Below are 27,584 nucleotides of genomic sequence, written 5' to 3' on the forward strand. Positions count from 1 at the left end.
CAGTCAGTCACCACACGCTGCAAAACCACTGACTGGAACTCAAAACATTATGACAATGACAACAACAACAACAACAACAACACACACACACACACACACACACACACACACACACACAAGAAGTAGGATTGATTTCTATAAAAAGAAACCAAATACAATGAGAAAATATTAATTAAGTCCCTGTTTAGGAAAAAAGATGTCATAAAAGCACTCCTGGGACAATTGCGGAAATTCAAATACTTAAACAAGGTAAGTAAATATTCTGAAATAATATTTTTATTATTCACGGTGTGAGAGATTTTGAGATGGATCTTATTACATAGCCCAGGTGGGATTTCAACTTGAAAACCTTTTGCCCTAACCTCTGGGATATCCAACATTCCAGGCTTAGTTACTAATCTTCCAACTAGGATAACGGTATCACAGTTATGTAGGAAAATAACCCTCTTCTTGGGAGATGCTTGCAAAGACATTAACAGGTGGTGTGATGAACTATTCAGTTTACCTTCATAGCACAGCAAAAGGATATGGGCATGTTTACAATACTTTTTCATTTTCAAAGCTTTTAGATTTCACTTTGTGTATTAGTGTCTAACTAGTATGTATGTGCACCATGTGCATGCCTGATGCCCACAGAGATCAGAGGAAATGTCAGATCTCTTGGAACTGAAGTCACCCTGTGAGTGCTAGGAACCTAAGCCAGATCCTCCGAAGGAGCAATCAGTGCCCTTAACCAATGGGCTACAGGACTTCTTAGGCAAATGTCTCCATACTAAAAATGGTTCCCAGTAAAAGAAGGGAACATACTAAAATGAAAAAGAATGTAGATGTATTATGGTTGCCAGAATAGGACACTGGAACAGAAAAATGACCTGAGCAAGAAAAAGACTGAAAGGGCTGGAGAGATGGCTCAGAGGTTAAGAGCACTGACTGCTCTTCCAGAGGTCCTGAGTTCAATTCCCAGCAATCACATGGTGGCTCACAACCATCTAAAATGAGATCTGGTGCCCTCTTCTGGCACGCAAGCACACATGGAAGGAATGTTGTATACATAATAAATAAATAAATCTTTAAAAAAAAAGAAAGAAAAAAAGAATAAAAGAAAAAGACTGAGACCCAAATAAAGTCTGTAACATATATATGGTTAATGTTCCTCTGAGGCATTCAGGCACTAGGCTCGACAAGTACAGCACGGTTATATAAGATGCTGCTGGGGAAGCTGCATGAAGAACCTCTCTGCATCATCTTTGCAAATTTCCTGTAGATCTAAAATTACATCAAATAAACTGTTTTCAACATGAAGGCAAGCATTATGCAAAAATCAGACATTTTATTGTATTTTAACATAACTGAATAATTAGGGTTCAATACAACAATGACCTCATACAACTATTCTGTTTGACATAAAAATACTGTATAGATGAGAAAGTCTCCATGGGACTATAGTCAGAGAAAGCCACGGTTGTGTTCAGGGATTGCACAGTAGAGCTGCAGTCAAGCAGGGGCCTTGATTCTTGGAAGATGTAAAGCTGCCATCTGGGCCACAACCAGCCACCCTGTTCTTCAGACTTCTCAGCACATCCTTTAATTCCGTAAGGACGTGGGTTGGAGTGCTCTCTTCGGTGGCACTGACTTCAAAAGAACTACAAAAAGAGACAAAGCCGTATCATTTTCTATCCCAGTAGCCAACTTGTCCCAAGGCCCAGCCTCATCAGGACCAAACTTATCTGTGCAATTCTCTAACAGGCTGAAGTTTCCTTATTAGCTCACTAAATCCTGAATCTTACTGAAGGGCAACACGGAGCAGCTTCCCAATCCCTATCTCCAGGGAGTCACATATATGACCTATAGGTTCCTCCCTAAAAGATCAAGATGCCCCTCCCTGCCAGGCTCCCAAACCCAACTACCTCCTGGGTGCACCCAGATCCATGCTAACCATGCTCACTCCTCCCTTTGACATTCTATAGCTCTCAACTGTGGTGGGTACGGGCAGGTGGCTCATAGAAGAGTCCTTTGGGCTGCTGTCTGTGGTAGGCTGTGAATGAATGGTTACAACTGAACCCAGGCAAAAACCCAAGAAATCAATTCACTGAGATCATGAAGTGATGAAGGACACAGGCTGTGGGGTCTTGGCTCCACCGTGTGCAGTCTTGGCTCCCCTAGGCACTTGAGTATGACTCTGGGCAAGTCAATACTTTCTGTGTCTTGAGCAACTCATCTAGAAAGTGGAGGTGACCATTACACCAAGGTCACAGAAATGTTCAAGGTCTGACAGCAAGCTGGAAAGATGGATGACCCAGCCGTTAAGGAGTACTTTCTGCTCTTGTAGAGAACCCAGGTCCACTCTATCACCCACATGGTGACTTACAACCATCTCTATCTCTAACTACAGTTCCAGGGGATCCTATGCCCTCTTGACTTCCTCAAGCACCAGACACATATGTGTTGAACAGACATACATGGAGGCAAAACACTCAGACACAAAAAAATAAAATTTAAACAGAAAGAACATTTTAAATTAAAAAAACAAATCTCTAAGACCTACATGGCATATCCATATCTGGTTCCCAATGGGGGTCTGATGTATCTTAATAGTTACTGATCTACTTTGTACCAACATGCTTCCTGCTTCCCTTTTTTATGGGGAGAAGGGCTTGTATATATTTTTATATTTTAATTCATTAATGTGTGTGTGTGTGTGTGTGTGTGTGTACGTGTGTGTACAGGTGAACAACTTAGGGACTGGATGGGAGATGGGCACTGCTGTATCCAGCTGTAATGTGCATTCCGGGCATCAAACTTGGATTCGCCACAGTTTACACACCGAGCCATCTCCCAGGCTCATGTGTGTGTTCTGAGACACAGCTTTATATAGCCTAGGTTGGCCCCAAACTCATTACGTAGCTGAGGATGACCTTAAACTCCTGCTCTGCCATACCTGGCTTATATGGCTGCGGATTGGTCCCAGGCTTCATACATCCTAAGGCAAGCATTATGCCAACCAGCTGCCTTTCTGTGTTTTAAAAAGCTTTTCCCCAGTCATCAGTTTTGTTATCTGGGGACTAAAAGAGCCTTCAGAAGCCATGGAGTCCCATCTTAAACTTCTCCCAAGGAGAAACCAGTCCTACTATCTGGGTGCTCAGGAGATAGGGCCACAGCCAAAGCTTGTTCCACACATGCCACCATTTTATAGATGTGCATATCACAATCACAGTAACACCTCTGTATGGGAAAGCAGGCCTTCCTTCTTCCCGTGAAGGGGAGCCGACTGCTCCTTTGATTCCAACAGAATCTGCAGAGGCTCTCAGAGATGCAAGACCCACAGCTGACTGGCAGCATTATGAGAAGACATTCCTTTGGCCGACCTCTCCTGGTCCATCTGAATCAGGCGACAGAGAGTAGTGCTGGTGTATTATTAGCACCTCTTTGGATTTTAGTAATTCATATTGTAGCCAGAAGCAAGTAAGCTTTAAGCTTAAGCCACTGAGGCAGACAAGAGCATCTAGCAAGAATTTAATAACACTGTCATGTGCATATTTTTCCTATAGTTACCATCCATCCACAATTGACAATGATCTCCATTTATGAAAGAAACATTTCCTATGTATATGAGCAATTTTAAAAAGGAGAGAGAGAAAGTCGGGCAGCAGTGGTACAATCCCAGCACTCCGGAAGCAGAGGCAGGGGGATCTCTGTGAGTTTGAGGGCAGCCTGGTCTACAGAGTTGAGTTCTAGGATAGCCATGACTACACAGAGAAAGCCTATCTTGAAAAACAAAAACAAAGCAAAGCAAAACAAAACAAAAAGAGGGAGAGTACAAAGGACTAAGAAATCAGGTTTATACCTAGTAAAAACATAACACAGCCTTTTGAAGCCTTCACTGGCCCACCGCTGGGCTGCTCACTATGGTCTCATCAGTACAGATGATGGTCATGTGAACAATTAAAATTAAATGAACTTAAAAATTTGCATACTCTGGGTAGTGGTGGTGTACGCCTTTATTCCCAGCACTTGGGAGGGAAAGGCAGGCGGGTCTCTGTGAGTTTGAGGCCAGACTGGTCTACAAAGGGACAGTCAGGGCTGTTACACACAGAGAAACGTTCTCTTGTGGGGAAAAATGCATACTCATGCTAAATGTGGTGGCATACACCTTCAGTCCCAGAATACGGGAGGCAAGGCAGGTGGATCTTTTTGGACTATAGAGTGAGTTCTAGGACAACCAGGGCTATGTTAGATAAACTGCTTCAAAACACAAAAAGTTACATACTCAGCTACAGTAGCCACATTCAGTATCCAACAGGCACAAGTGGTAAATGCAGTGTTCACAGTGTGGCCGCAGAACTCGTCCATCACCACACGAAGGTCTACTGGTGAGAACGTCGCTCAGCTCAAGTGTTACTCACCTGACAATGGAGCCAAAAGGCTTGGCTTCTCCCTAAGTAGTGGCCTTTTGACCGGCACGGCAGGGGAACATCCTAAGGGAGCAGGCCTCTTAGATGGACCTACCTGACGCAAGGGAGCGGGAAACAGACCTTTGGGGTTGCCCAGTCCTGCAGAGAATGAAAGCCAAAGTATAAACAGGAAGAAACGTCCAGCTGCTCTCTCTGGAAAGAGCCTAAAGGAGGAGCAATCTGAACTCCCAGAACGTTCCAACTTCTCGCACTGAGATAGTTCGTAGTGGTCCAGTCTAGGGCAGGACCCAATCAGGTCCTCTGTCAAAAGAAGGTCTTCGGGCTAAGGATGCTCTCCCCAGACCCTTAATTTGTATGATTTGTTTTGCTTTTGTGTTTTCTGTGACAAGATCTGGCTACGTAGTCTGGGTTTGCCTTGCACCACCTGGCCCAGCAGTTTACTGTTTTAAATCACTATTCAAATATACATACAATAACCTGAATTTTCTTTCTTGTCCCTAAATCTTAAATATTTACCAACTAAAACTTCAAAAGGAAGTGTGAAAATCCTGGTCTAATCCCAGTTTATCCTAATTCGCTGGTCCTCTCTCTCTCCCCATCCCACACATTCTTTAAAAAGGAGTCTTTTAAAAAAGATTGATTTATTCTGCCACACGGTGGAGGATCATGCTTTTAATCTCAGCACACAGGAAGCAGAGGCAGGTGAATCTCTGTGAGTTTCAAAGCCAACCTGGTGGTAAATTGAAAATGTGCTCTTAGCAACCTAGGGGTGCTCTGCAGGAGATAAACTCCATCCTCAGACCTGAAAAGGGACCAAAAAGGCTCAGTCGCTGGCACAGAGAAGTTGGTGCTGAGAGCCAGCCAGGCCTGATTTGATGTCTGAACACTCTGTGGTTAGACTTCAGCCAGGCCTCCTCCCAGAGGGAAGAGATGGGCCTGAGTGACAGGATTCAGTTAGAACTGAGGTTAGTCATGAGAGCTTTCAGGTCTGCAGTGTTAAACCAACCTGAGGCAGATCCCGTCACACAGAGAAGGGGGACAGTGAGACTGGAGGATGGTTCAGTGGTAAAGAGGACTTGCTCTAACAACAGAGCCAGAGCTGGTTCCCAGCACACTCACACCCCAGTTCCTGGCACTCGATGACCTTACTCTAAAACCTCAGTGGGCACCAGGAATGCACGTGGTGCACACACATATGTAGGGGCAAACTCACAAGTAAAATCGATAAAATTAAAAAGCTACAGTGATAAAACTTCTTTAGAAGACTGCCATCATTCAGAAATAAAACCCTCACAAACATTTGAATTTACAGTAGGGATTATGAGAACCCCCAGTTTAAATAGCTCTAGCCATGGCCATAAAGCTCAGAAGGATTTCTTCGTGGTTCCGTGTCTCCTGCAGGAGGAAATCCAGAGCACATCTGTTCCCCGAGGGAAGAGACACCGCTGGAGGAGATTTGCTCTATGACGCACACACAAGCACTGACCTGGTGCTGGGAGTGAGCCAACTTCCTGCCTGTCTCCAACGAGGGGCTTGATAGAACGGGGAGGAGGAATATCAAGTAAGGGCCGGGGGCCAGAAACTGGCAGCAGAGGAGGAGGCTTGCTCACAACGGGGGTGATCTTGCCCTGAAAGGAGGCAGGCATGCTGCTGGCGGATGAATCTGGAGCCTCGCATTCTAGAAAAGTAAAAAGAATCAACAGTTAGCAGAAGCTTGCCGTCCAGGCCAGTGAGCCTTTCAGGCTAGTCAAAGAAGTTTCACTTCTGTTTACTCAAGAAAGTCTTCCTTCCTTTAGCTGATTTAGGAAACAGGACTAGGACTGTCATGCTTTAACGTTATAGATTCCACCCACCCTGAGAAAGTAAGTATAATAAGTATACAAAGCTAAACCCACTCTCTCGTCAGGTGAGCGAGTCATTAAAGCTTTAATGCATCCCAATGTGCTGCACAGCAGCGCCTCTTCCCTTGAAGGGACAAGTGGTTATTTCTGTCTCACACACTTCATTCAAAAGGAGAAAGCTACTACTTATTAATTTATTTATTAGGTTTCTTTTCTGTTGTTGTTTTTTTGATTTTTTTTTTTAAGACAGGTCTTCTCTGTGTCACCCTGGCTAGCCCAGAACTCACTCTCTAGACCAGGTTGGTCTCAAATTCAGAAATCTGTCTGCCACTGCCTCCCAAGTGTAGGATTAAATGAGTGTGACACCATGCTCAGTTAGAAAGTCACTACACTTAGCTGGGTGGTAGTGATGCACGCCTTTAATCCCAGCACCCAGGAGGCAGAAGCAGGTGGATCTCTGTGAGTTCGAAGCCAGCATGGTCTACAGACCTAGTTCCAGGACTGGCTCCGAAGCTACAGAGAAACCCTGCCTCATAAATTAATTAATTAATTAATTAATTAATTAATTAAAGTCACTATTTTAAGAGGCAAGCTCATAAATGAAATGTTCTCTAAACTCAAGATTAAGAACCATATACATCTTTAACATATAACATTGGTCAGTGTTTTAAGCATGTTGGTGCTAACAAAAAATGATATGCAGAGCCAAGACGGAGGAAATTATAAGCCTGTGTGTGGACAGAGGTCATTCTACTTACTATAAATTTAGTTCAACATATGATATGAGAGTAGAAAGGAAACCACTGGGGATGGAAGGAATAACCAAAACTACGGATGTGTGAAAAAGCTGCCTGGAAACCTACTACGTTGTAAAGCTAACTTAAAGAAAAAAAAGAGGGAGTGTCAAGATGGCTCAGTGGATAAAACACTTGCTATGCAAGCCTGAGTTAATCCCTGGAGCCCATGTAAACATGGAAGGAAAGAACCAGCTCCACCAAGTTGTCCTCTGACTTCCACATGTATGCTGTGGCACACTCATGCCCTCCATGTACACATCATGCACGTGTACACAACCCTGAGTGGTTGAGCAATGCTACTCCGTAAGTCACCAGCTGTGGAACAGAAGTCCAATGGTAGGTGTGGGATACCTCCCTATGTGCTATTAGTTAGGGAGTTCCCAGAGGCTTCCAAAGGAACACAGGTCATTGCCACTTCTCTTGCTGCCTAGCAGAAGTAGACTGTACGGTTCTACTGCTGTAGACACACACCATGTTATGTGTTACAGGATGTAGAGAAACCGGGCTAGTACAGAGCTGGAAGCTTCCCCCTTGACGGCTAGCTTTCACAGAGCTAGAGGCTGATGAGATAAAGCCAGCAACAGTCCTACTCAGTCGTGGATCCTGCACACTGTAATACTGACCAGCCAGGCTCAGTGCTCAGTGATGCTATCATGTGACCTGAAGGTTGTAGGGGTATCCAACCACTTGATGACTGGAGTTTACACAGCTCTAAGGAGGAGATTCACAACTGGTCAAACCTGGTCAAAAAAAGATGGTGCTGGCTGGAGGTCATGGGCCTTAGGGAAAAAGCTACTGTTGTTTTGCTAAGTGGACATATTGTCAAATTGCCTGTAAATAGTTACATTTATACTCACAGTGCTGGTCTCAGTCTTGCACAGAGAAGTCTTAGTTAATGCAGCCACTCAGACCTGGTGGAGGTGCTGAGAATAGGTGCTCAGCCTTCAGTGGGACACCTCTCTATCAATCCTCCCACCCACCCACCCCGCAGGCTGAGGAGGGGGCAGAAAGCAGAGCCAGAGGAAAGGACAGTGTTGTGACGTGCAGCCTTCTGAACACCGCGTGGCTGCTGCACTCACAGACACATAGAAGAGAGATGTGGGTACCCAAACAAGACTGGACCTGCCAATGTTCCGTCACAGGTTGAGGAGGGGCTCATGAGGCCCCGCACCTGAGGAGCTGTGGGCAGCTAATGGCTGCTGGGAAGAAAGGCAGTCGTGTATTTCAGTGGTGTAGCCACTAGTGAGCGGCCCATGCTCCAGTAAATAACCCCACACTCGTGCTTCTGCAAGCAACCCTAATTAGACTCAGCAGGGCACAAGATCCAGTCATGAAAGCAGGGAGGGCACTTGCTGCGAGAAAGGTGAGCTCAACAGGACTGAGACAAGGGAAGAAAGGGTAATGAGGTATAGATGATCAGAGTTCATTATGTATATGCATAACGGTATCAAAGAATAAGTCAAAAAATGTACTCTAGGGTCAGCGATAGCTCAGCTAGTAAAGATGTTTGCCACCAGGACTGACAACCAGAATTTAATCACTTGGACCCACATGGTAGGAAAAAAAAATTCCCACAAACTGTCTTCTGATCCACACCTGCACATACAAACAGCAATAATAAATGCAAAAAAAATATCTTAAATATATTTTTAAACATCTGATTCAAAAGAAACTCTAATCTTAAAAGAAGCATTTTAGTGTGTAATGGTTAGAAACCCATGCTGACCAGTTCCTTTTGTATCACTCACACACATGAATGCGCACACACACACACACACACACACACACACACACACACACACACACACTTCTCTCTCTGAATGAGAAACCTAGTTTTCTTTCACACACGGGTTTATAGAAAAAGGATGTGCCCAGAGTTCAGAACTCAGAAGGGAAGGGACAGTGCCATGTACCTTGCAGCTGCTCTTTCCTGGTTGTTAGGTAGCCCATGAGGAGGCCCAGCTCGTCACTGTACAAATGCTTCCCCTCACTCAACAGGAACAGAAGATGACGGATGCTGGCTGGTGGAGAGTAACTGGCCAGGTGCTCACGGGCCAGGAAGTCACCCACCAGCTCTGCAGCCCTCTGAGAAATTCCAGCGCTTTGTCCAGCGGAAAACCTCTTCAGTTCTCTAGCCACCAGGACCAGGGCATCCTCCAGCGGCATATGTCGATGTACTAGAGACAAGACAAGCTGCTTTAGCATACAGGTCTCTCTCTATTTTAAAGAAATTTTTATAAAATAAAATAACGAGAAAAGACAAGCCAGAAACCAGATAATCCACTGCGAACTGTACTGGCCGTTGGTCTTTGATGCAGATGTGACACTGAACAGAACGGCTACTACCCCCCACAGCAGGAGCTTTATTTAATTTCAAAACAGACACTACTTCTTATTTAAAAATTACACAAAGGCTAGGCGTGGTGGTACATGCTTTTAATGCCAGCACTTGGGAGACAGAGGGCCTCTGGGAGAGGTCAGCCAGGACAGTCAAAGTCACATAGAGCCGTGTTTCTCAACCTTCCTAAGGCTGTGACACGTTAATACAGTTCCTCACGTTGTAGTGACCCCCAACCATACAATTATTTTCATTGTTATCTCATAACTGCAATTTTGCTACTGTTGTGAATCATAATATAAATACCTGTGTTTTCCAATGGTTTTAGGGAACCCCTATGAAAGGGTCACCCGACTCCACAAAGGGGTAATGGTTTTAAGAACCACTGATAAAGAGAGACCCAGCTCAAAAAAATTGTTTAAGTGAATACATAAACTAAAACAAGCAACAGCTGTAGGAATACATGGGCTAAGCGTCAATAAAATTAATTTTAATTATTTACTTAGTGTATATGTGTGTCCAAGAGTGTTTGGAAGCACAAGTGCATAGGCCCGGCATACACGTGGAGTTCAGGGAACAACTTTGTTTTGAGGAGGGTCTCACTTCTATTGCTACACACTGTATATTCCAGGCTGGCTGGCCCATCAACTTCTGGATAATGCTCTTGTTACCTCCCATTTGCCATAGAAAGTGCTGCGGCCACAGACCACACCTGACTTTTTGTATGAGTTCTGGCATCAACCTCAGGCCATTTGGCATACAGCAAGCATTTTAACCCACTAAGCAATTTCCCAGGCCCAGAAATTCTTTTATTTTTATTTTTCGAGACAGGGTTTCTCTGTAGCTTTGGAGCCTGTTCTGGAACCAGCTTTTGTAGTCCAGGCTGGCCTCGAACTCACAGACATCTGCCTGCTTCTGCCTCCCGAGTGCTGGGATTAAAGGTGTGCGCCACCACTGCCCGGCTGGCCCAGAAACTGTTAAGAAACCTAGTTTTTTAAAAGACCAAATTATCACATTAAAAAATAGAACCCAAAGTCAAATGTGATACTCTCAGCACTTGAGAGGTAAGGCCAAGTTCAACATCATCCTCGTCTCCTTAGCACATTTGATGCCAAGGTAGAGTACATGAGACTGCATCTGAAACAAACAATACCCAGAAACAAGGGGAAATGTGGCCAAGGTACGTCATTATAGTACCCACCACTTTACAGTGATCTCTAATGGAAGAGGACGATGGAGCAAAGAATGAAAAGCTGAAAGGTGAAGGCGCTCTCTCTGTCTGACTACAGCATCAGGGTGCAGTACCGAGAGGAAGAGGACATCCAGGAGAGAAGGGCAGGACTGGAAAGCGCAGCCCTGACAGGGTTTCTCTGTGTAGCCCTGGCTGTCCTGAAACTTGCTCTATAGACCAGGCTAGCCTTGAACTCACAAAGATCCGCCTGCCTCTGTCTCCCTGGTGCATTAAAGGTGTGCATCACCACTGCCTGGTCTATAGAGCGCATTCCAGAACAGGCTCCAAAGCTACACAGAGAAACCCTGTCTGGAAAAACAAAAAACAAACAACAATAACAACAAAAATACTCAACAAATAGTCTACCTATTTTGTGATGATTTCCTAAATGATCTTGCATGATGTCAATACTTAAAAAGCGAAACATAATTAGTCTTTCTCACAACTTATTCAAATTAAACTTTTCCCAGGAGAGTGAGATTTGTAATTATTGAAAGAGTGTGTTCTTTTAACATTTCTAGAACTTATGTGCAAAGTAACTGTGATTTTTGCCTTCTAAACTACTGAATATAGAAAAACCTTAATTTCACACTCTCAAGTGTAGTACTGAACAGAAGTTGGCAGGCAGGCAAAAGAGATGCCATGATTCCAATAAAAGAGCTCAGCCGTCCATGGCAGAGACAGGAGCTCAGCATTCTTCTCCCTCCTGACCCAATGTGACTGCTGAATTTAGATTATTAACCCTGTATTCACTTCTCTACCAGGTCTCAGAATTAAAGGGATGAGTTAATTCTAGCTACTAGCATCCCATGGGCTCTGTTCAAGGGAAAGAGCTTCAGACTTAGCAACGAGCCTCTGATACTGCTGGGACAGGTGACCCAGAGTCTGCAGGAGAAACATGCTCAACTGCTGCTAACCAGGGCGGAAAAGAAGCCAGGTATACAGAGCCTAGGATACAGGAGACACTTACTGCATCCGGACTGAACAGAAGCATGTAGGGGCTTCTGAAAGAGAACTAGAAAATTCAGTAGGTGTGGGTGAGACTCCCATGAGGCTCTCTCCCTGCATCCAGAGGGAAAAATGCCATTTTCAGCCTCCAACTGCAGTGGACAGGGTCAAGACAGGACAGGAAGAGCACATTTGCCTAAGCTTGTACAATCAGGGAGCAAAAGGGGATCGTTTTCACCGGGCGGTGGTGGCGTCCACCTTTAATCCCAGCACTCGGGAGGCAGAGGCAGGCGGACCTCTGAACTAAAGGCCAGCCTGGTCTACAGAATGAGTTCCACTCTACTCAAGACTACACAGTGAGATCCTGTCTGAATGAACAAACTAACAAAAAGGATGTGTGTGTGTGTGTTAATTTTCATGTATTCTCATGAAAACCAGAACAAAGAAATGGATGAGAAAGCATAGAAAAAGCATACTTTAAAAAATAAAAAAAGAGTCTGGGTCAATGCCCCCCAAAGGCAAGTGTTAAAGATTTGGTCTCCAGCCATTGGGCTGAGAAGTAGGGCTCAGCAGGAGAGAGTCTGATCACCAGAGCATTCTCTGGAAAGGGACACTGGGCCTGGTCTCCAGCTCTTATCTTTCACTTTCTAATGGTCCAGGTAAGCTGCTTCCTCTGACACCACTACCATGACAGACAGTCTCGGCAGGGCCCACCACCAGGGCTCTAGATGAACTCAGATGGAAAACTAAAAAACTGGGATCAACAAGCCTCCTCTCTTTTTAAGTTAATCATCTCCCCCACCCCACAGTGAGGGGAGGTAGATTAATAAAAAGTTTAAGAGAATCCTTGGAAAAAGAAGAAAGAATCCATGAAACTTAACCATCAAGAATATAAAAGCTAGTGGTAAGATTTGGCCAAAATCTCTACAGATGGCAATCCGTTATTTTAGGCTCTTTTGTATTTGAGACAGGGTCTACACAGCCCAAACTCCTGGGCTCAAGTGACCCATCCTTCTGCCTCTGCCTCTCAAGTTCTGGAACTAAATGTGGAAGCCTACCATATCTGGCTGTGTGATCCTTACACAGATGCAGTAAAGGTGACTTAGGTTTCAGTTTTCAGCGATACACAGAAAAAGTACTTTGTGGTACCTGCAAGACTTTCTTCCTCAACTAAAAGCAGTTCAGCTACAAACATGACCCTTCAAAGCATGCCAGCACACAAAGAAAAGACACCTCATGTTTAAAGCAGGGCTTGTCTCTAGAGACACTTTTAGAACTGACACTTACTTTTGATGGATTCATGAAGCATGATTACAGTACAAGAGGAATATTTCACATTAGACTGCTCCACGAGAACACAAAAGGGGGAACCATCATCCTTAACATCCTGCAGTGCGCGAGTGAAGTCCGATTCTGAGGCAAGGTGAATTATTTCCACTACAAGACCACGGTCCCGCAGGCGGCAGCCTATGGCTGTCGCATAATCCCTTAAGACACGCACACACACAAACACACACAAATAAATAAAGAAAAATGCAGGTTACTTTTCAGTTCAATAGAAGAAAAGAGTCCACATTACCACTACACATTTAAGCAAGCAAAGAGTAAGACAATGTTTTTATTTTATTTATCTTAGTGAAGTACAATCTTTTCTGAATTGTAAAATCCTTTATAAGATTGACTATGTGTATAATTTAGTCAAGAAAGCACAGCAGGCACGGTGGCATATGTCTTTAATCCCAACACTTGAGAGGCACCAGTAAGAGGATCTGTATGAGTTCAAGACCAGCCTGGTCTACATATCAAGCTAAACAGGACAGCCAGGGCTACATAGTGAAACCTTATCTTGAAACAAACCAAATACAGTAGAGGCTGCTTTTGTTTGGTATACTGGGTACTGTGCCAAGTAAGCACCATGAGTAGCCTATTTTTAAAATGGAAGCCTTCAAGTGTTCTTTGATGATGTCATGTCAATTGAGAGACCATAAAAGAAGCATGAGATTGTTTAAAAGGACAGGTGAGAAGACTACTCCGAAGAACAAGTCAGCTTTCACCTCAGTTGGCAAAGAGAGGCCCTCACCACGCCATTTCCATCAGGAGGGGTCCTTCCTATGGAGAGGAAGAGTGACGCTGGAGTCTGCCACATTCACCACTCAGGAACCAGCCTCGGATCAAAGCCTTTCGTGTCCTGCTTCCTCAGCCTCCCTCAGTCAATCTCCCAGGCCTCTCTCTGAGTGATGTGTTCATTCTTGCCTAGTAATTACTTAAAAACCCACAAAGCCCTGCTCTGCAACCTAACCAGCATTCTCGTTTCTAGCAGGACATTCACTGGAAAAAACAAAACAAGTAAATAACAGAAATTACCTCAGTCCATCTAAACAAGCTTCAAACATCCCATTCTCTTGCCAAACAGATTAAGCACCCCTGGATAATCAGTTCTCCCCTTTCCTTCTGTTTTCCCTCTGCCATTCTGTTTGTTAAGTCACAAAATAATCCTCAGCTCAGAGACTCAGTACCAGTGACATTATTCTCTGTAATCTCTTTAGCTTCTCTCCAAACTACTGTAACCCGCTCTTTCTCATATGAATATTCTGTTTCTGGTAGAACAAGCCCTCAGTACATTTGATCTCTCTCTCTTTTAAGACAATCCCATGTAGCGCAGGCTAGCGTAGAACTCACTGTGCAGCCACGGATAACCTCAAAATTCTGATATGCCTGTCTCCATTTCCAAGTACTAGACTTGAAAGAGCGTGCTAGGGATAGAATCCGTCATAACTGAACTATACTCTCAATCCACATCTGCTCTTCTAGCTGTAATGTGTATGCTTTATCCTATTAAACAGCGCCTCTCACAAAAAGTATTTGTTACTGAATTATACTTATGTTCCTGTGCACAGAGCTTTACATGTTACAAGTCAGTAAAATGCATGTTTTACAGAACTAAAGATTGTTAGGATGACAGGGAAACGTGTTTCTGGCAATTTAGCAAAATAGGGATGATTTCAGAAAATAAACTCAGGAAGAAAACAACAGTTCATACAGCCCATGTTCCAGAGCCATCGCAGAAATAATTCCTATTAGATGACATGAACTGAAAATTAGCATTTTGCAGTACAAAGGATGTTTCACTGGAAACCTTACTGACATCGAAGTGATACAAGACCAAACATGCTTACAGAGTCCCAGCAGCTGCAGACACCCTGTGGCTGACAGAGCTCCTCGCTGTATCCTCTCCGGTGTTCTGATCCATGGCTAACTGAACACCAGGCAGGAGCTAGTAACATGTGAGGAGTAGCTGCTTCTAATGCCACTCTTGGTGGAGAGGAGAAATGCAGCCTCAGATAGTCTGCACTACAAGACCGCCCTCAATTAGTGCTGGCCACCTAACTCTGCTGATGGGAAGACAGCCAGAGCATCAGGATCATGCTTAGTCCAACAAGCAGCTGGAGTCAGCCACAGTTCTAAATGAAATACGAGATGATCCAATTCAGATATATGATACTTGCTACAAATGCTAAGAAAGCTAATCTAAGGGCTGGGCAGTAGTTCAGGAGGCAGACAACTGGCCTGGCATGCACAAAGCCCTGAATCTCCAGCACCTCATCAACTGGGAGTTTATGCCACATACGTTCTACTAAGGAGGTGGACATATGAAAATCACAAGTTCAAGGTCATCTTCATCTAGATAGCAAGTATGAGGTCAGTGTAAGCTAAATAAGACTAAATTAAGGGGGGGAGGCCTGGAGAGATGACTCAGAGGTTAAGAGCACTGGCTGCTTTTCCAGAGAACCTGAGCCAACCACACAGTGGCTCACACCATCTATAATAAAATCTGGTGCCTTCTTCTGGCATGCATGCATACATGCAGGCAGAACACTGTATACATAATAAAAAAATAAATATTTAACAGGTGTGGGGGGGGATAAGGAAAGCCAAGCTAGCGAATCTAACCCAGGCATTATGGCTCAAACCTGTGACTAGTACTTGGGAGACTAAGGCAGGAGGGTTGCCACGAGTTCACAGCCAGCCCGGGCTACACACTAAGACTTTGCCTTTGGGGAGGGAGGGGGGAAGTTTATTTAGCCAAAGACTAATGCAGTGACAGGTCAAAGCAGTCTTGTGGCAAAATTGCTAATTGCTGAGGCAGCAAACCTCCTACACATGCTGAGTCTTTTCCACCTCTAGGTTCAAAATCTGTTTAAATTACCCAGATTAATCCAGGGCATTTCTGACCGTCTTTCAATTAAGGAGACATTCCATCATTTGACTGTAAAAGGAATGGCCCTCTCCCACGCTGTGACTGACCTCATTTCTTCTAGCTACTGTCTCCCAAGGTCCAATCCAAATGCCCTACAAATGAAATGGAGCTATAATTTTGCTTTTGAATGGTGAATAAAATTTCTGAGTTGTTGTAAGATTGCAGATTTAAAAAAAAAAAACAAAAAGAAAGAAGAACCTGAGAAAAAGGAAGACGACAAAGAAGATGATGGCGACAGAGTATGTTGGTGTGTGACCCTAACTAATTCTAGCACCTGGGAGTCAGAGGCACGCAGCTCTCTGAGACAGAAGTTAACCTGGTCTACACTGCAATTTCCAGGCCAGTGGGGCCATGCAGCCAGAGAAAGCTCAACACTGCATTCAGAGTCATGCTTCACATATGCCTGGCATCATACCGTAGAGTTCTGCTCATCGGATGACCCTTAGCATCACGTAGTGAGTGATACTCTGACAAGTGCACAGCCCTCAAGCCCACCACTTGTTTACCAGCCAGACTCTGCCAAACACTATGATCAGCAGGCATCAGCCAGGCTCACGGCTGGTGCCACTCATGAAATCACTGTCATTACGATGTGAACAGAAGCGATTTTAAGACAGCACGGAAAAGCCCCAATGTATGAGATGGGCAGACTAAAGGGGGGTGGGGTGGGAGGAATGTAAGCAATAAAGTCAATCTGAGTAAGACAGGACTCTGGAAATGATGGCCCTACTTCCAATGTACTTAGCCCAACAGTGACATTTTGACAATCTTAAAGGAATGTCCCTAATGCTGACTCCCAGTAAGTTATGTACTCGAGACTAAACCCTTAAATCCCAATATGCACACACCCTCATTTGGTAAGCTAAAAAGAAATAAAGTCACCTCTGGTTTGTGTCGATAGAGACAATAACGCAATCCGAAGGTTTCTCTCGGTCCCATGCTTTCTGGAGCACTCTGTAGAAGTGCTGGAAAAGCGCCTCTCTCTGAGCATCCCGGCCACTGGTGAGATCTGAAAAACAGGGGCACTGGGCTTCCGCATGACCAAATCACCATCATGGAGGCTGTGGTGGCCTTACAGAAGGACAACAGTCAGCACACTGCAGACAATCTGGACAGAATTCTTACCGAGCTGAAAGTACTGGCATTGCTCATGGTTATCTTCATTCCTTTTTGAATAATCAACCACATTCCCCCATAATTCTTCAGTACTGCTGCAAGTATGAAAATAGTTTCTCAAATTGTGAGGTAAGTTCTCCCTCTGAACATGCCCCCACAACATGAAGACCCTATCCAGATCACCCAATGCAAGCTGCAAACACCTAAGACAGCGGCTGCTTAGAAATGTTCCCCAAGAATCTGTTCTCATTTTAGAGTACTGTGTGAATCTAAGAGTTTCTGCCATTTCTCATCCATTTCTTATCTGCTACAAGAGAAAAAGTGCTAAATGGAGACAGACAGACTCATACTTACAGCGGTCAGTCTGAAGGACAGGAAATATTTTTATAAGAATGTTCATTTGGGCTGGGTGGTGATGGCGCACGCCTTTAATCCCAGCACTCGAAAGGCAAAGGCAGGTGGATCTCTGTGAGTTTGAGGCCAGCCTGGTCTACAAGAGCTAGTTCCAGGATAGCCTCCAAAGCCACAGAGAAACCCTGTCTCAAAAAACAAACAAACAAACAAAAAGAATGTTTATCTGTGATAAAAGGTGCTCACTTCTACACTTCTCAGGTCTTTGTTAGACGCAGGCAAACGCGACTCCTTGAGCTTTGCTCCCACACTCGTAAGTACTCCTCGGGCTCCCTTGAGCAAGTTATGTTCCCTTGTTAAAAGCATGCAAAATAGTGCACAGATGCTGGGTAATCTATTAACCATCCAAAGTGCTCCCGTTTGCTGTGATTTAACAGAGGAAAGGGGGAATTAGATGCACGCTGTACCCTAAATCAGGCACTTTTATTGCAGCTCCCCAGTATCTAGATAGCAATGTTTTTGTCCACAAGGACCGTCCTGCCAGGGAGAGAAGTCTCAGCAGGCGGCAATTAGCTGCATTCCCACAAGAGGCCTCGCACACATGGCAGAGCGGCTCTGGATCCACTTTGTCAAACTGACTGTGCCCTACACTACCACAAGCGTCAATCCCGCTGCTTCTCCTCCTAGGTTTCGGGTTAGGTTCCTCTCATCTACTCTCACAGTAGACATAACTGTGAAGTGGTTGCCTGAGGCCAAGACTCCCCCCCCCCCCCCCCCCCCGTCCTGGAGGATCCAGCTCTCCACCCAGTGCTCCCTCACCCTGACCTGCTGAGCTTTGTCTGCTGCCTGACAGACACAGGCCTCTGAGTCCAGTTACTCAAAGTTATCAGCTTTGCTTTAACCCTGGATACATTTGCTCTTGCTGGCTTTCCCTCAATCTTCGGATTCCCTCTCTCCCTTTCCTTTCCTTTTGCCTTCTTCCCTCCGTTCCTTTCTTCTTCTTGGGGGCGGTATTCAGGGCCACATGCACACCAGATGAGTATTCTACCAGAGCCACACCCATGGCCCTAATAATACAGTAGAAAGAAAATTCCCGTGCCTCCCCAACCAAGGAAGCACAGGAGTTACACGACATTCCAGAAGCCGACCTCTGGGCAGTCATGGCAAGCAGCAGGGGATGAGCACAGCTGCCCAGGCTCCACCCTCAGCTTCACAGCTAGCAGACAAGAGTTTATCCTCCTGTCTCAGACTCCTCACTTCCAGCTGGCTGGTTGTTGTTTGTTTTGAGGTAGGCTCTTACACTGGCCTCTTAGTCTGTAGCTAAGAATGGCCTGAACTGATCTCCCTCCAAGCCCCATGGACTGGGGTTAGAGGTTCCTCCCTTCTAAAAGGGAAACTATAACAGAGCTTGTTGGGGGTCTCCAAGAGCTGATAAGGCAGAGCCCAGAAACAGAGTGAGACAGCCCTCAGGGGAAGTTGACCATTAGCACCCACTTCTGCCTCTAAGCTCCTCCCAGACCAGGGCCAGAAACTCTCTCCTTCAGAAGGTAACCTAACATTGAAGGCCTTCTAGGTCTCTTTCAGGAAATGGTACCTGAGAGAAACTAATTCCTATTAACAGCCACTCCTGAATTCTGTATTTCCAAGTGCTTCTGCACTTGAGGAAGCATTTTTCAATTTTGAATTATCAATTTAATATGTCACAAAACTCATCTCTAATGGAGGCAGAAGGGAGGCCTTGTCAAAGTTCATACACATAAAAATCAATTCAAATACAAAAGGAAAACTGCTTTTACCGAAACTCCATAGAAAGATCAAGGTGAGCAGTGTGAAACGCTACGCTGATTCACCTGCTTAGAGGCACTCCCCTGCTGAACACAGAAAGCAAAGGAGACAGAAGAGCCTTGAGAGGGAGGTGTGCACGCTTCAGAACAATAACCATGTGAGTCGCTAAAGTCACTAAAGAAACAAGAGAACGTGGTGCCCTGCCCTGCAACAGATCCTTGAGGCTCACATGGGAAGATTATCACTTGAGCCCAAGACTTCAAAGCTAACCTAGGAAACAAAGCAAAATGTTTAAGGCCAGGCATGGTGGTGCACGCCTATAACCCCAGCACTTGGGAGGCAGAAGCAGGTGGATCTCTGTGAGTTTGAGGCCAGCCTGATCTGTGTAGTGAGTTCAAGGGCAGCTGGGGTTATATAGAGAGACCCTGCTTCAAACAAACAAACCACTAAAATCTGGTACAGAAATTTTCACTTTAATATAATGTTTTTATATATCTATTTATTCCTCAGTTTAAAACAAAACAAAACAAAAAAATTATGGTTCTTATGTATACAGATGTTTTGCCTTTATATACGTCTGTGTAGAGTGTGTATGTGTGATGCCCACAGAGGCCAATAGAGAGCTGTGACTAGAGTTAGACAGTAGTGAGCCATCATGTTGGTACTAGGAATCAAACCTGGGTCCCCTCTGGAAGAGTGCTGGTGTTATTAATCGCTGGTGAGTCAACTCTCCAATCACATTTTAAAAAAACAACTGATATTTATATTTGTCTCTAAAGTAGTAATTTGTCTTGTACTGAAATAAATTTTTTGAGCATATAGCAGCAATAAGACAGGAGCAGAAAAGTACACATAGAAGAGAGTGACAGGCCTGAACAGAGAGAATGGATAAAGCAAGGAAGTCACTCAGAGATGACTGAAAAATACTACAGACAAAGAGACGGTGGCGAAGGCCCTTCTGGTCATGGGTATACGTCAGTTAAGAGTCCAAATGACTGTGGAAAGGTAAAAGTTAAAGTAGAGTGGTTAATATGATCAACTTGACCCAAGAGACTTCCCAAAAGCAAATATTAATAGCACCAATTTCAGCAAACATCTAGGTCCGCACAGTAAGAACACATTTGCATTACTACCTAAGCTTTTAGCAAATTGAGCCACAACAATAAAACCTCACCTTAGCCTGTCTTCACACTCCTTTAAGTAGCCCTCGTGGGGAGAATGAGAAGTTGGCAGAAAAGGTTTAGATGGCTTACTGCTAAAAAACAACAAAGACAAATTACACTCAAGAAGAAATTATTTCCCATAGTTCATACATTAGTTTCCACAGTTCTGGTACACTCAAAGGTGATTAAGTCTTCAGTAAAACTGGATTTCAAAAACTCGAACAATGGCTTTTTTTTCAAGAATCTCTTTGTCAGAAGCTCTACTCTATTCCTTAATACCTGTTTCTATTTTTTGCTTAGCGTGTTTATTCAACTGTTTCTGCAAAGTTGGCAACTGAATGTGTAGCTGTGACACAGAAAAGACCACGACAACCAGCAGAAGGGGCTTCAGCTTAAGTCTGAGCTGCCCAAGCGGACAAATCTGCAAGCCAACATGCGATAGTAGAAGTGTCTGCAATTATCAATTATAAAAACAGGAACGACTGGTTTTGTTTTAAGCTTCTTTTTGGTGATTGCTCCACTGACACCATCCAGTGTCTAAGGATTCACTGCACCCGGATCATACTCCCTTCCTAACAGAGCTCCAGGTATGTGTCAACTCCGGTGTGAGGCATCCTCCACTAAAGCCACATTACAGTCACACTCCAAATACACTCTGACACACACAGCCACCATCTGCCTCATTTAAGGGATGTGTTATTAATATAGATTGAAATCTAAGACATAAAGAAGGGCCAAACCTTAGAAGACAATACTTGCTGCATGTTGCTAGCTGACAGAACCAAGGGTTTTGACAAGAATGTTACAGATTTGGACTGAGAGGGTTAAAGAGTTAGAAGAAAGCATTCCATTTCCAAAAAGGATGAGCGCAGATGCTCCACTCGACCCTCTTCTCAATGATCCTAGCCAAGTTTGAAGGCCACGAAAAGGAATAAGCAGATGGTTCAATGTGAGCAAGTCAAAAGGAAGTTGCATTTGCCTTATTCGGCTTCCTAGCAACTAAACCAAATGATGCCAAAAAAGCCAGCCGGCTCTAAGGAGCAGCACTGCAGGGTATTGGAAACCCAGCGGTCGGGCAGAGCAGAGAAAGCCTTAAGACACCCCCACCTGGCAAAACAAATCCTTTGCCCACCAATCCCCCCTTTTCCACTTTCCTGGAGCTCCAGCTCAGTCTACCTGCCCATGCTGAGGGCAACCTTTCAAATTCCACTGACATCAGTTGAGCAGACTGACACTACTATCAAAAACCAACTCCCCACTTCTGCATTGGAGGGAAGGCTCCATACGCTCTAACACACTTTAACCAGCTGGACAAAGGATCCTGCAGGCCAAAAAGACAGCATCCTTGCCACCCGTGGCCAAACACTGCTGAGAAACTCAGGCCGTGTTCACAGGCCATGATCCCAAAAGCCTGAAAGCAACCCTAGTGGAGACAGGGTGTGCTCTGATCCTCTTAAAAACAAACTGAGTAGCCAGGGAGCAGACCAGAGGCTTCCCTGAAAAGGCCGCCTAAAGGAACACACTCTGGCAGGAGCTGCCTTGGTGGGAGTACCTACACACACATCCCATATCCCCATATGTGCAAATGATCAAACCATGGCCTGGATGTTATTAAACATTTCATGGTCACCCTGGCCAGGCAATGCACTGTAACTGGTGATACCCATTAAGAACTCAGTTCCACAGTCAACTGGTGGATAATATAGGTCACATACTGTTCAACAATAAATAGAACAAATCTATTTTTACAAATCTTCCCAGTGTTCAATAAACAAAGATGTTTGATGCATTCTATTGAATCCTTGTAACCACCACACAAGCTGGAAGTTTTAGCTTCCCCACACACTGCCAAAGCAAGACGAGCAAAGTAAGGCTTACCACACAGCTACAGAGCCTGGATTCAGGTCCTTGTGGGTCAGACTCTAAAACCCTGACTCCCTTAAATAATTCTTAAAAGTGTGTTGTTTGTGTGTGTGAGAGAGAGAGCTATGTGTGAGTGCAGGTACATCTGTATCTCCACACACGTGTGGAGGCCAGAGGAAAACTCTCTTGAGTTGGTTCTTGTGTTTCTGCTGCTCTGAGTACTCCACATTAGTTAGCTCCACCTCCCATATTGCCACAGCAATGCTAAGATTACAGAGGCGAGTCACCACATCCAGCTTTTCTCACATGGGTTCTGGGGTTAAATTCGGGTCACCAGGCTTGCAGAGCAAACGCTTCTACCCACTGAAACATGTTGATGGCATCTCCACCCCAACTTCCTTTAATGCCTCTCTGCCCTGTGCTCCAGTTCAGCCAGTTGTTTGGGTTTTTGGTTTTGTTTTGTGTCAAAGAAAGGGAAAGCTAGGAAAGGCCAAGGAAGAGGGGTGAAAACACTGTCATTCTAAGTCTTTATGAAAAGTAAACTAAAACAATAATAATAATATCGGAATCTAAGAGCCTGAGAGATGGGGGAGGCTCCATAGCACACTGTGCTTGCCTGACCTCTCCTTGGCAAGGCATACCAAGTAGGAGCAACTCAAGACTGCCTAGATATGAGTGGGGAAGAAACAGAACTCTCATTGTAGGTAGGCAAACAGAACTTCTCAGAAGGCAGTTTGACAGTTTCTTAAAAAGTGTAACAGGAGCTAGAGAAATGGCTCAATCAATAGAATGTGTTCAACAGCCATGGAGGCTGAGGTCAATCTCTAGCACTCCTGTTTAAAAGACGGGGGGGGGGGGGGGGGGGGCGCGTAGCTGGAGAGACGGCTCAGTGGCTAACAGCACATACTGCTCTTGTAGGAGAGATGCAGAGTCGAACTACATCAGGTGCTGGAAAAACTTGAAGACTCAACACCCTCTTCTGGACTAAATGGGCACATACCCACACACAGACATAAACATATAATTAAACTTAAGTCTTGATTTAAACAAATAATCCCTCCCTAAAAAACAAAAACAAAACAAAACAAAAAAAACAAGAACAAATTACCACAGCTAAGCAGGGCAGCGTGCATCTGCCATCTCAGTGCTGAGGAGGCAGAGACAGTAGGTCCCTAGGCTGTGCTGGCCATCCAATCTAGCTGACTTGGTCAGTTCCATATTAAGCAAAACATCCTGCCTCAAAAAATAAGGTAGAGAGTGACACCCAATATTGAAATCTGGTCTCTATACATGTACACACAGCGACACATATGCATGCATGTGTTCACATGCACACACACACACACACACACACGAGCACACGCATATACTCAAACATAAACTAACCAGTCTATTTCTAGACACACAATAAAAATGCTTATTTTCATACAACAATGAAACAGCTGTGGCCGTGTAACTATAAAAAAGTATTTACTTCATAGTTATAAAGGCTTCAAATCCAAACAGCTGGCTCCATCGAGGACTCCTGTAGTAAAAAGTAGAAGCAAGAGGTCACAGGGCCAAACAGGAACCCAGAGAGACTGTGCTTCAGCACAGAGCTCTTCTGGAGGCAGTGCCCTCAAAGGCTAATGGTCTCCCACTAGTCAGGACATTCCAAGCAGCTGCCCCTGCAACACCACTGCGTTAGGAAGCAAGCTTTTGGGGACACACACTCAAATCACAGCAGAGATATTAGCACAGACTACATGTGTACTCTGTTCCCAGAGGCTTTGTGTGAAGAGACTGGAAACCAGCCAACAAACTATGCATAATGTGTCCTCACTGAGCCGCTGTAGCAAACTGCGCACAGTGTGCCCCCACTGAGCCGCTGCAGCAAAGTGTGCACAGTGTGTCCTCACTGAGCCGCTGCAGCAAAGCACCAGAAACCATGTGGCTTAAAAAACAGAACTTTATTTCTCAGGGTACTAGCGAGAAGCCCAAGGTCAGGATGGTCACTGCAGGTCTCTCCCTGTCATTCAGAAATCTTTCTTCTTATACGGCAACTAATCAACCCAACAGGATCAGAGCACACACCTCGGGTATCATTCAACCTACGTGCTCTGTCTCAAATACTGTAAGCACTGGGGATTAGGAGTTTCAATATATGGCTCCACCTCAGATGGGATTATGCTGCTCAAGTGCAGGCCACACCAGTCAGAAGAACAGAGAGCCTCCTACTAGACCAGAGGCCATGTTATCCTCCAGAAGCCCAGCCCCCAGCTCTGATGGAGACTTCCTACTGGACCAGAGGTCCCGCCAGAAGACCAAAGAGGAAACAGAAACCAAGGAACAAACCACCTATTCAACAAAGACAAACTCAGAAATCAGCACCTACACCTATATCCATCCCAAATCCGGATGCCTAGACACCAGTGTAAGAACACAATCAACAACAGCCAGAGCAATATGACACCACCAAAGCCCAGACATCCTACGACAGCAACCCCTGAGTATTCCACACAGCTGGAACACAAGAAAACAACCTTAAAACCAACTTTATGAAGATGATAGAGGTCCTTAAAGAGGAAATGAATAAACCCCTTAAAGGATTTAAAAAAAATCCACAAACAATGGAGGACATAAATAAATCCCTTAGAGAAAGCCAAGAAAAAAAAAACAAACAGGTGAAGGGAATTAATAAAACCGTTCAAGATCTGAAAATGGAAATAAAAGCAATAAAGAAAGCACAAACTTAGAAAATCCTGGAGATGGAAAATCTAGGTAAGTGAACAGGAACTACAGACAAAAGCATAACCAACAGAATACAAGAGACGATAGAGAAAATCTCAGACATAGAAAATACAATAGAAAAAAGGTGGTGCATCAGTCAAAGAAAATGTTAAATCTAAAACATTCCTGACACAAAACATCCAGGAAACCTGGGGCATTATGAAAAGATGAAACCTAAAAATAATAGGAATAGAAGGAGAAGAATCTCAGCTCAAAGGCCCAAAAAATATTCTTAACGAAGTCATAGAAGAAAATTTTCCTAACTTTAAGAATGACATGTTTATTAAGGAAAAAGAACATTAAATAGATTGGGCCAGGAAAGAAAGTCTCCCATCACATAATAATCAAAACGTTGAATGTACAGAACAAAGAAAGAAAGGCAGAAGGGCCTGGACAGATATCTTGAAGATGCTAAGAGAACAAAGATGCCAACCCAGACTACTGTATCCAACAAAACTCTCAATCCCATAGATGAAGAAAACAAGATATTCCATAACAAAATCAAATTAAACAATATCGATCCACAAATTCAGCCCTACAGAAGGTACTAGAAGGAAAACTCCAACCCCAAAAGGTTAAATACACCCATGAAGACACAGGAAATAATCTCACACCAGTAAAACCAAAAGCATGAAGCTCACGCACATGGTGTAGCTACTCTATACCTATAAATAGACTTTCAACAAGAATTAATCAAAACAGACTGGAAAGGACACTTCATACCAAGAAAAATATCTACCAAGATGACATAACTAACTTCAATGCCCCAAACAAAAGGGCACCCACATTAGAAAAAAAAAATGACTAAAGTTTAAATAACACATCAACCCTCACGCATTAATAGTGGGAACCTTCAATACCCTACTCTCATCAATGGACAGATCATCCAGAGAGATACTAAACAGAGAAATAACAAAATAACTAACAAATGTTATGACTCAAATGGACCTAACAGACATCTACAGAACATTTCACTCAAACACAAAAGAATATACCTTCTTCTCCGCACTGCATGGAGTCTTCCCCAATAGACCACATATTCGGTCACAAAAGATACAAGGAAACTGAAATAACACCCTGTATCTTATCAGACCACCACAGTTAAAGCTGAATTTCAACAACAACAGAAACAACAGAAAGTCTACATACTCATGGAAACTGAACAACTGAATAACTATTGGGACGAGAAAGAAATCAAAGACTTCCTGGAATTCAATGAAAATGAATGCACAGCATACCTGAATTCATGGGACACAAAGGAAGGAGCCTCAGAGGAAAAGTCACAGCACTAAAAGCCTGCATAAAGAATTCCAAGAGATCTCATACTAGCAACTTAACAGCACACCTAAACAAAAAGAAACAAACACACCCAAGAGAGATAGATGAGAGGAAATAATCAAACTCAGTGTTGAAATCAGTAAAATACAAACAAAGTGAACAATACAAAAAATAATCAGTGAAACAAAGAATTGGGTTTTTTAAAGATTATTTTATTTATTATGTATACAGTATTCTCAGTATTCTGTCTGCATGTATGCCTGCAGACCAGAAGAGGGCACCAGATCCCATTACAGATGGTTGTGAGCCACTATGTGGTTGCTGGAAATTGAACTCAGGACCTTTGGAAGAGCAGGCAGTGCTCTTAACCATCTCTTAGCCATCTCTCCAGCCCAAGAGTTGTTTTTTTTTTTTTTGAGAAAATCAACAATATAGAAGAATCCTTATCCAAACTACCCCAAAGTGAGAGAATACCCCAATGAATAAAATCAGAAACAAAAGGGGGGATATAACAACAAACACTAATGAAATCCAAGGAATCATTAGGTCATATCTCAAAAATCTGAACACAAAATTGGAAAAATCTAAAAGAAATGGACAATTTTCTTTACATATACCACTTACAAAAGTTAAATTAAGAAAGATCAGATAAACAATTTAAATAGACCTATAACCCCTAAGGAAATAGCAGTAATTAAACATTCCCCAACCAAAAAACAGCCCAGACCAGAATTGAAGAATTATACTAGACTGAAAAAGGAGCTAATATTGATATTCCTTAAATGATTCCATAAAATAGAAACTGAAGGAATATAGCTAAATTTCTTTTTGAAGCTACAGTCACCCTGATACCCAAGTCACACAAAGACTCAGATGCCAGAGATAACAGATCCAACTTTCCTCATAAACATTGATGCAAATATATTCAGCAAAATACTCACAACAGAATCCAAGAACACATCAAAAGATCACCCACTATGATCAAGTTAATTTCATCCCAGAGATGCATGGATGGTACAACATATGAAAATCTGTCAATGTAATCCACCACATAAATGAACTGAAAGAAAAGAAAACAACAACAAAAAGAAACCAAGAAACAACCATATGATCATCTCATTAGATGCTGAAAAAGACTTTGACAAAATCTAAAATCCCTTCATGACAAAAAGTCTTGCAAAAGAGTGAGGCCCTCTCTTTAAAAAGCAAAAAACTTGAGTTCTGAGCCAGGGACATATGTGGGAGCAGGCCAGAGCAAGCAAACTCCATAGGAGCAGGCCCGAGGGACCTCTGGGATGGCAAAGCAACCTCCAGAAATGTCGAGTGACCTCCAGCTTGACTGGAGCCTTGACCCAACTCCACCATGAGGAGCAACCATCTGAGCCTTGGATCCACTGGCACCTGGAAGAGTGATCACCAGAGACACGACCCCAA

General features: G+C 43.9%; 1 protein-coding gene across 1 annotated transcript in view; it reads right to left on the reverse strand.

Moving 5' to 3' along the window:
- Positions 1 to 1,310: 1,310 nt before the first annotated feature.
- Positions 1,311 to 27,584, reverse strand: part of LOC125396595 (uncharacterized) — a 62,424-nt gene continuing 36,150 nt past the window's right edge. The window contains exons 3-10 of the mRNA XM_087900388.1: positions 20,252 to 20,332; positions 16,951 to 17,036; positions 16,708 to 16,834; positions 12,855 to 13,054; positions 8,964 to 9,227; positions 5,899 to 6,090; positions 4,404 to 4,550; positions 1,311 to 1,643 (exon numbers count right to left, since the gene is read on the reverse strand). Of these exons, the coding sequence (XP_087756514.1) occupies positions 1,585 to 1,643; positions 4,404 to 4,550; positions 5,899 to 6,090; positions 8,964 to 9,227; positions 12,855 to 13,054; positions 16,708 to 16,834; positions 16,951 to 17,036; positions 20,252 to 20,332 (1,156 nt within the window). The 3' untranslated portion in view covers positions 1,311 to 1,584. The remainder of the gene's footprint in view (positions 1,644 to 4,403; positions 4,551 to 5,898; positions 6,091 to 8,963; positions 9,228 to 12,854; positions 13,055 to 16,707; positions 16,835 to 16,950; positions 17,037 to 20,251; positions 20,333 to 27,584) is intronic.

This window comes from Myodes glareolus, chromosome 22 (genome assembly GCF_982192425.1).
Source record: "Myodes glareolus chromosome 22, mMyoGla1.1, whole genome shotgun sequence".
Taxonomy (NCBI): Eukaryota; Metazoa; Chordata; class Mammalia; order Rodentia; family Cricetidae; genus Myodes; species Myodes glareolus.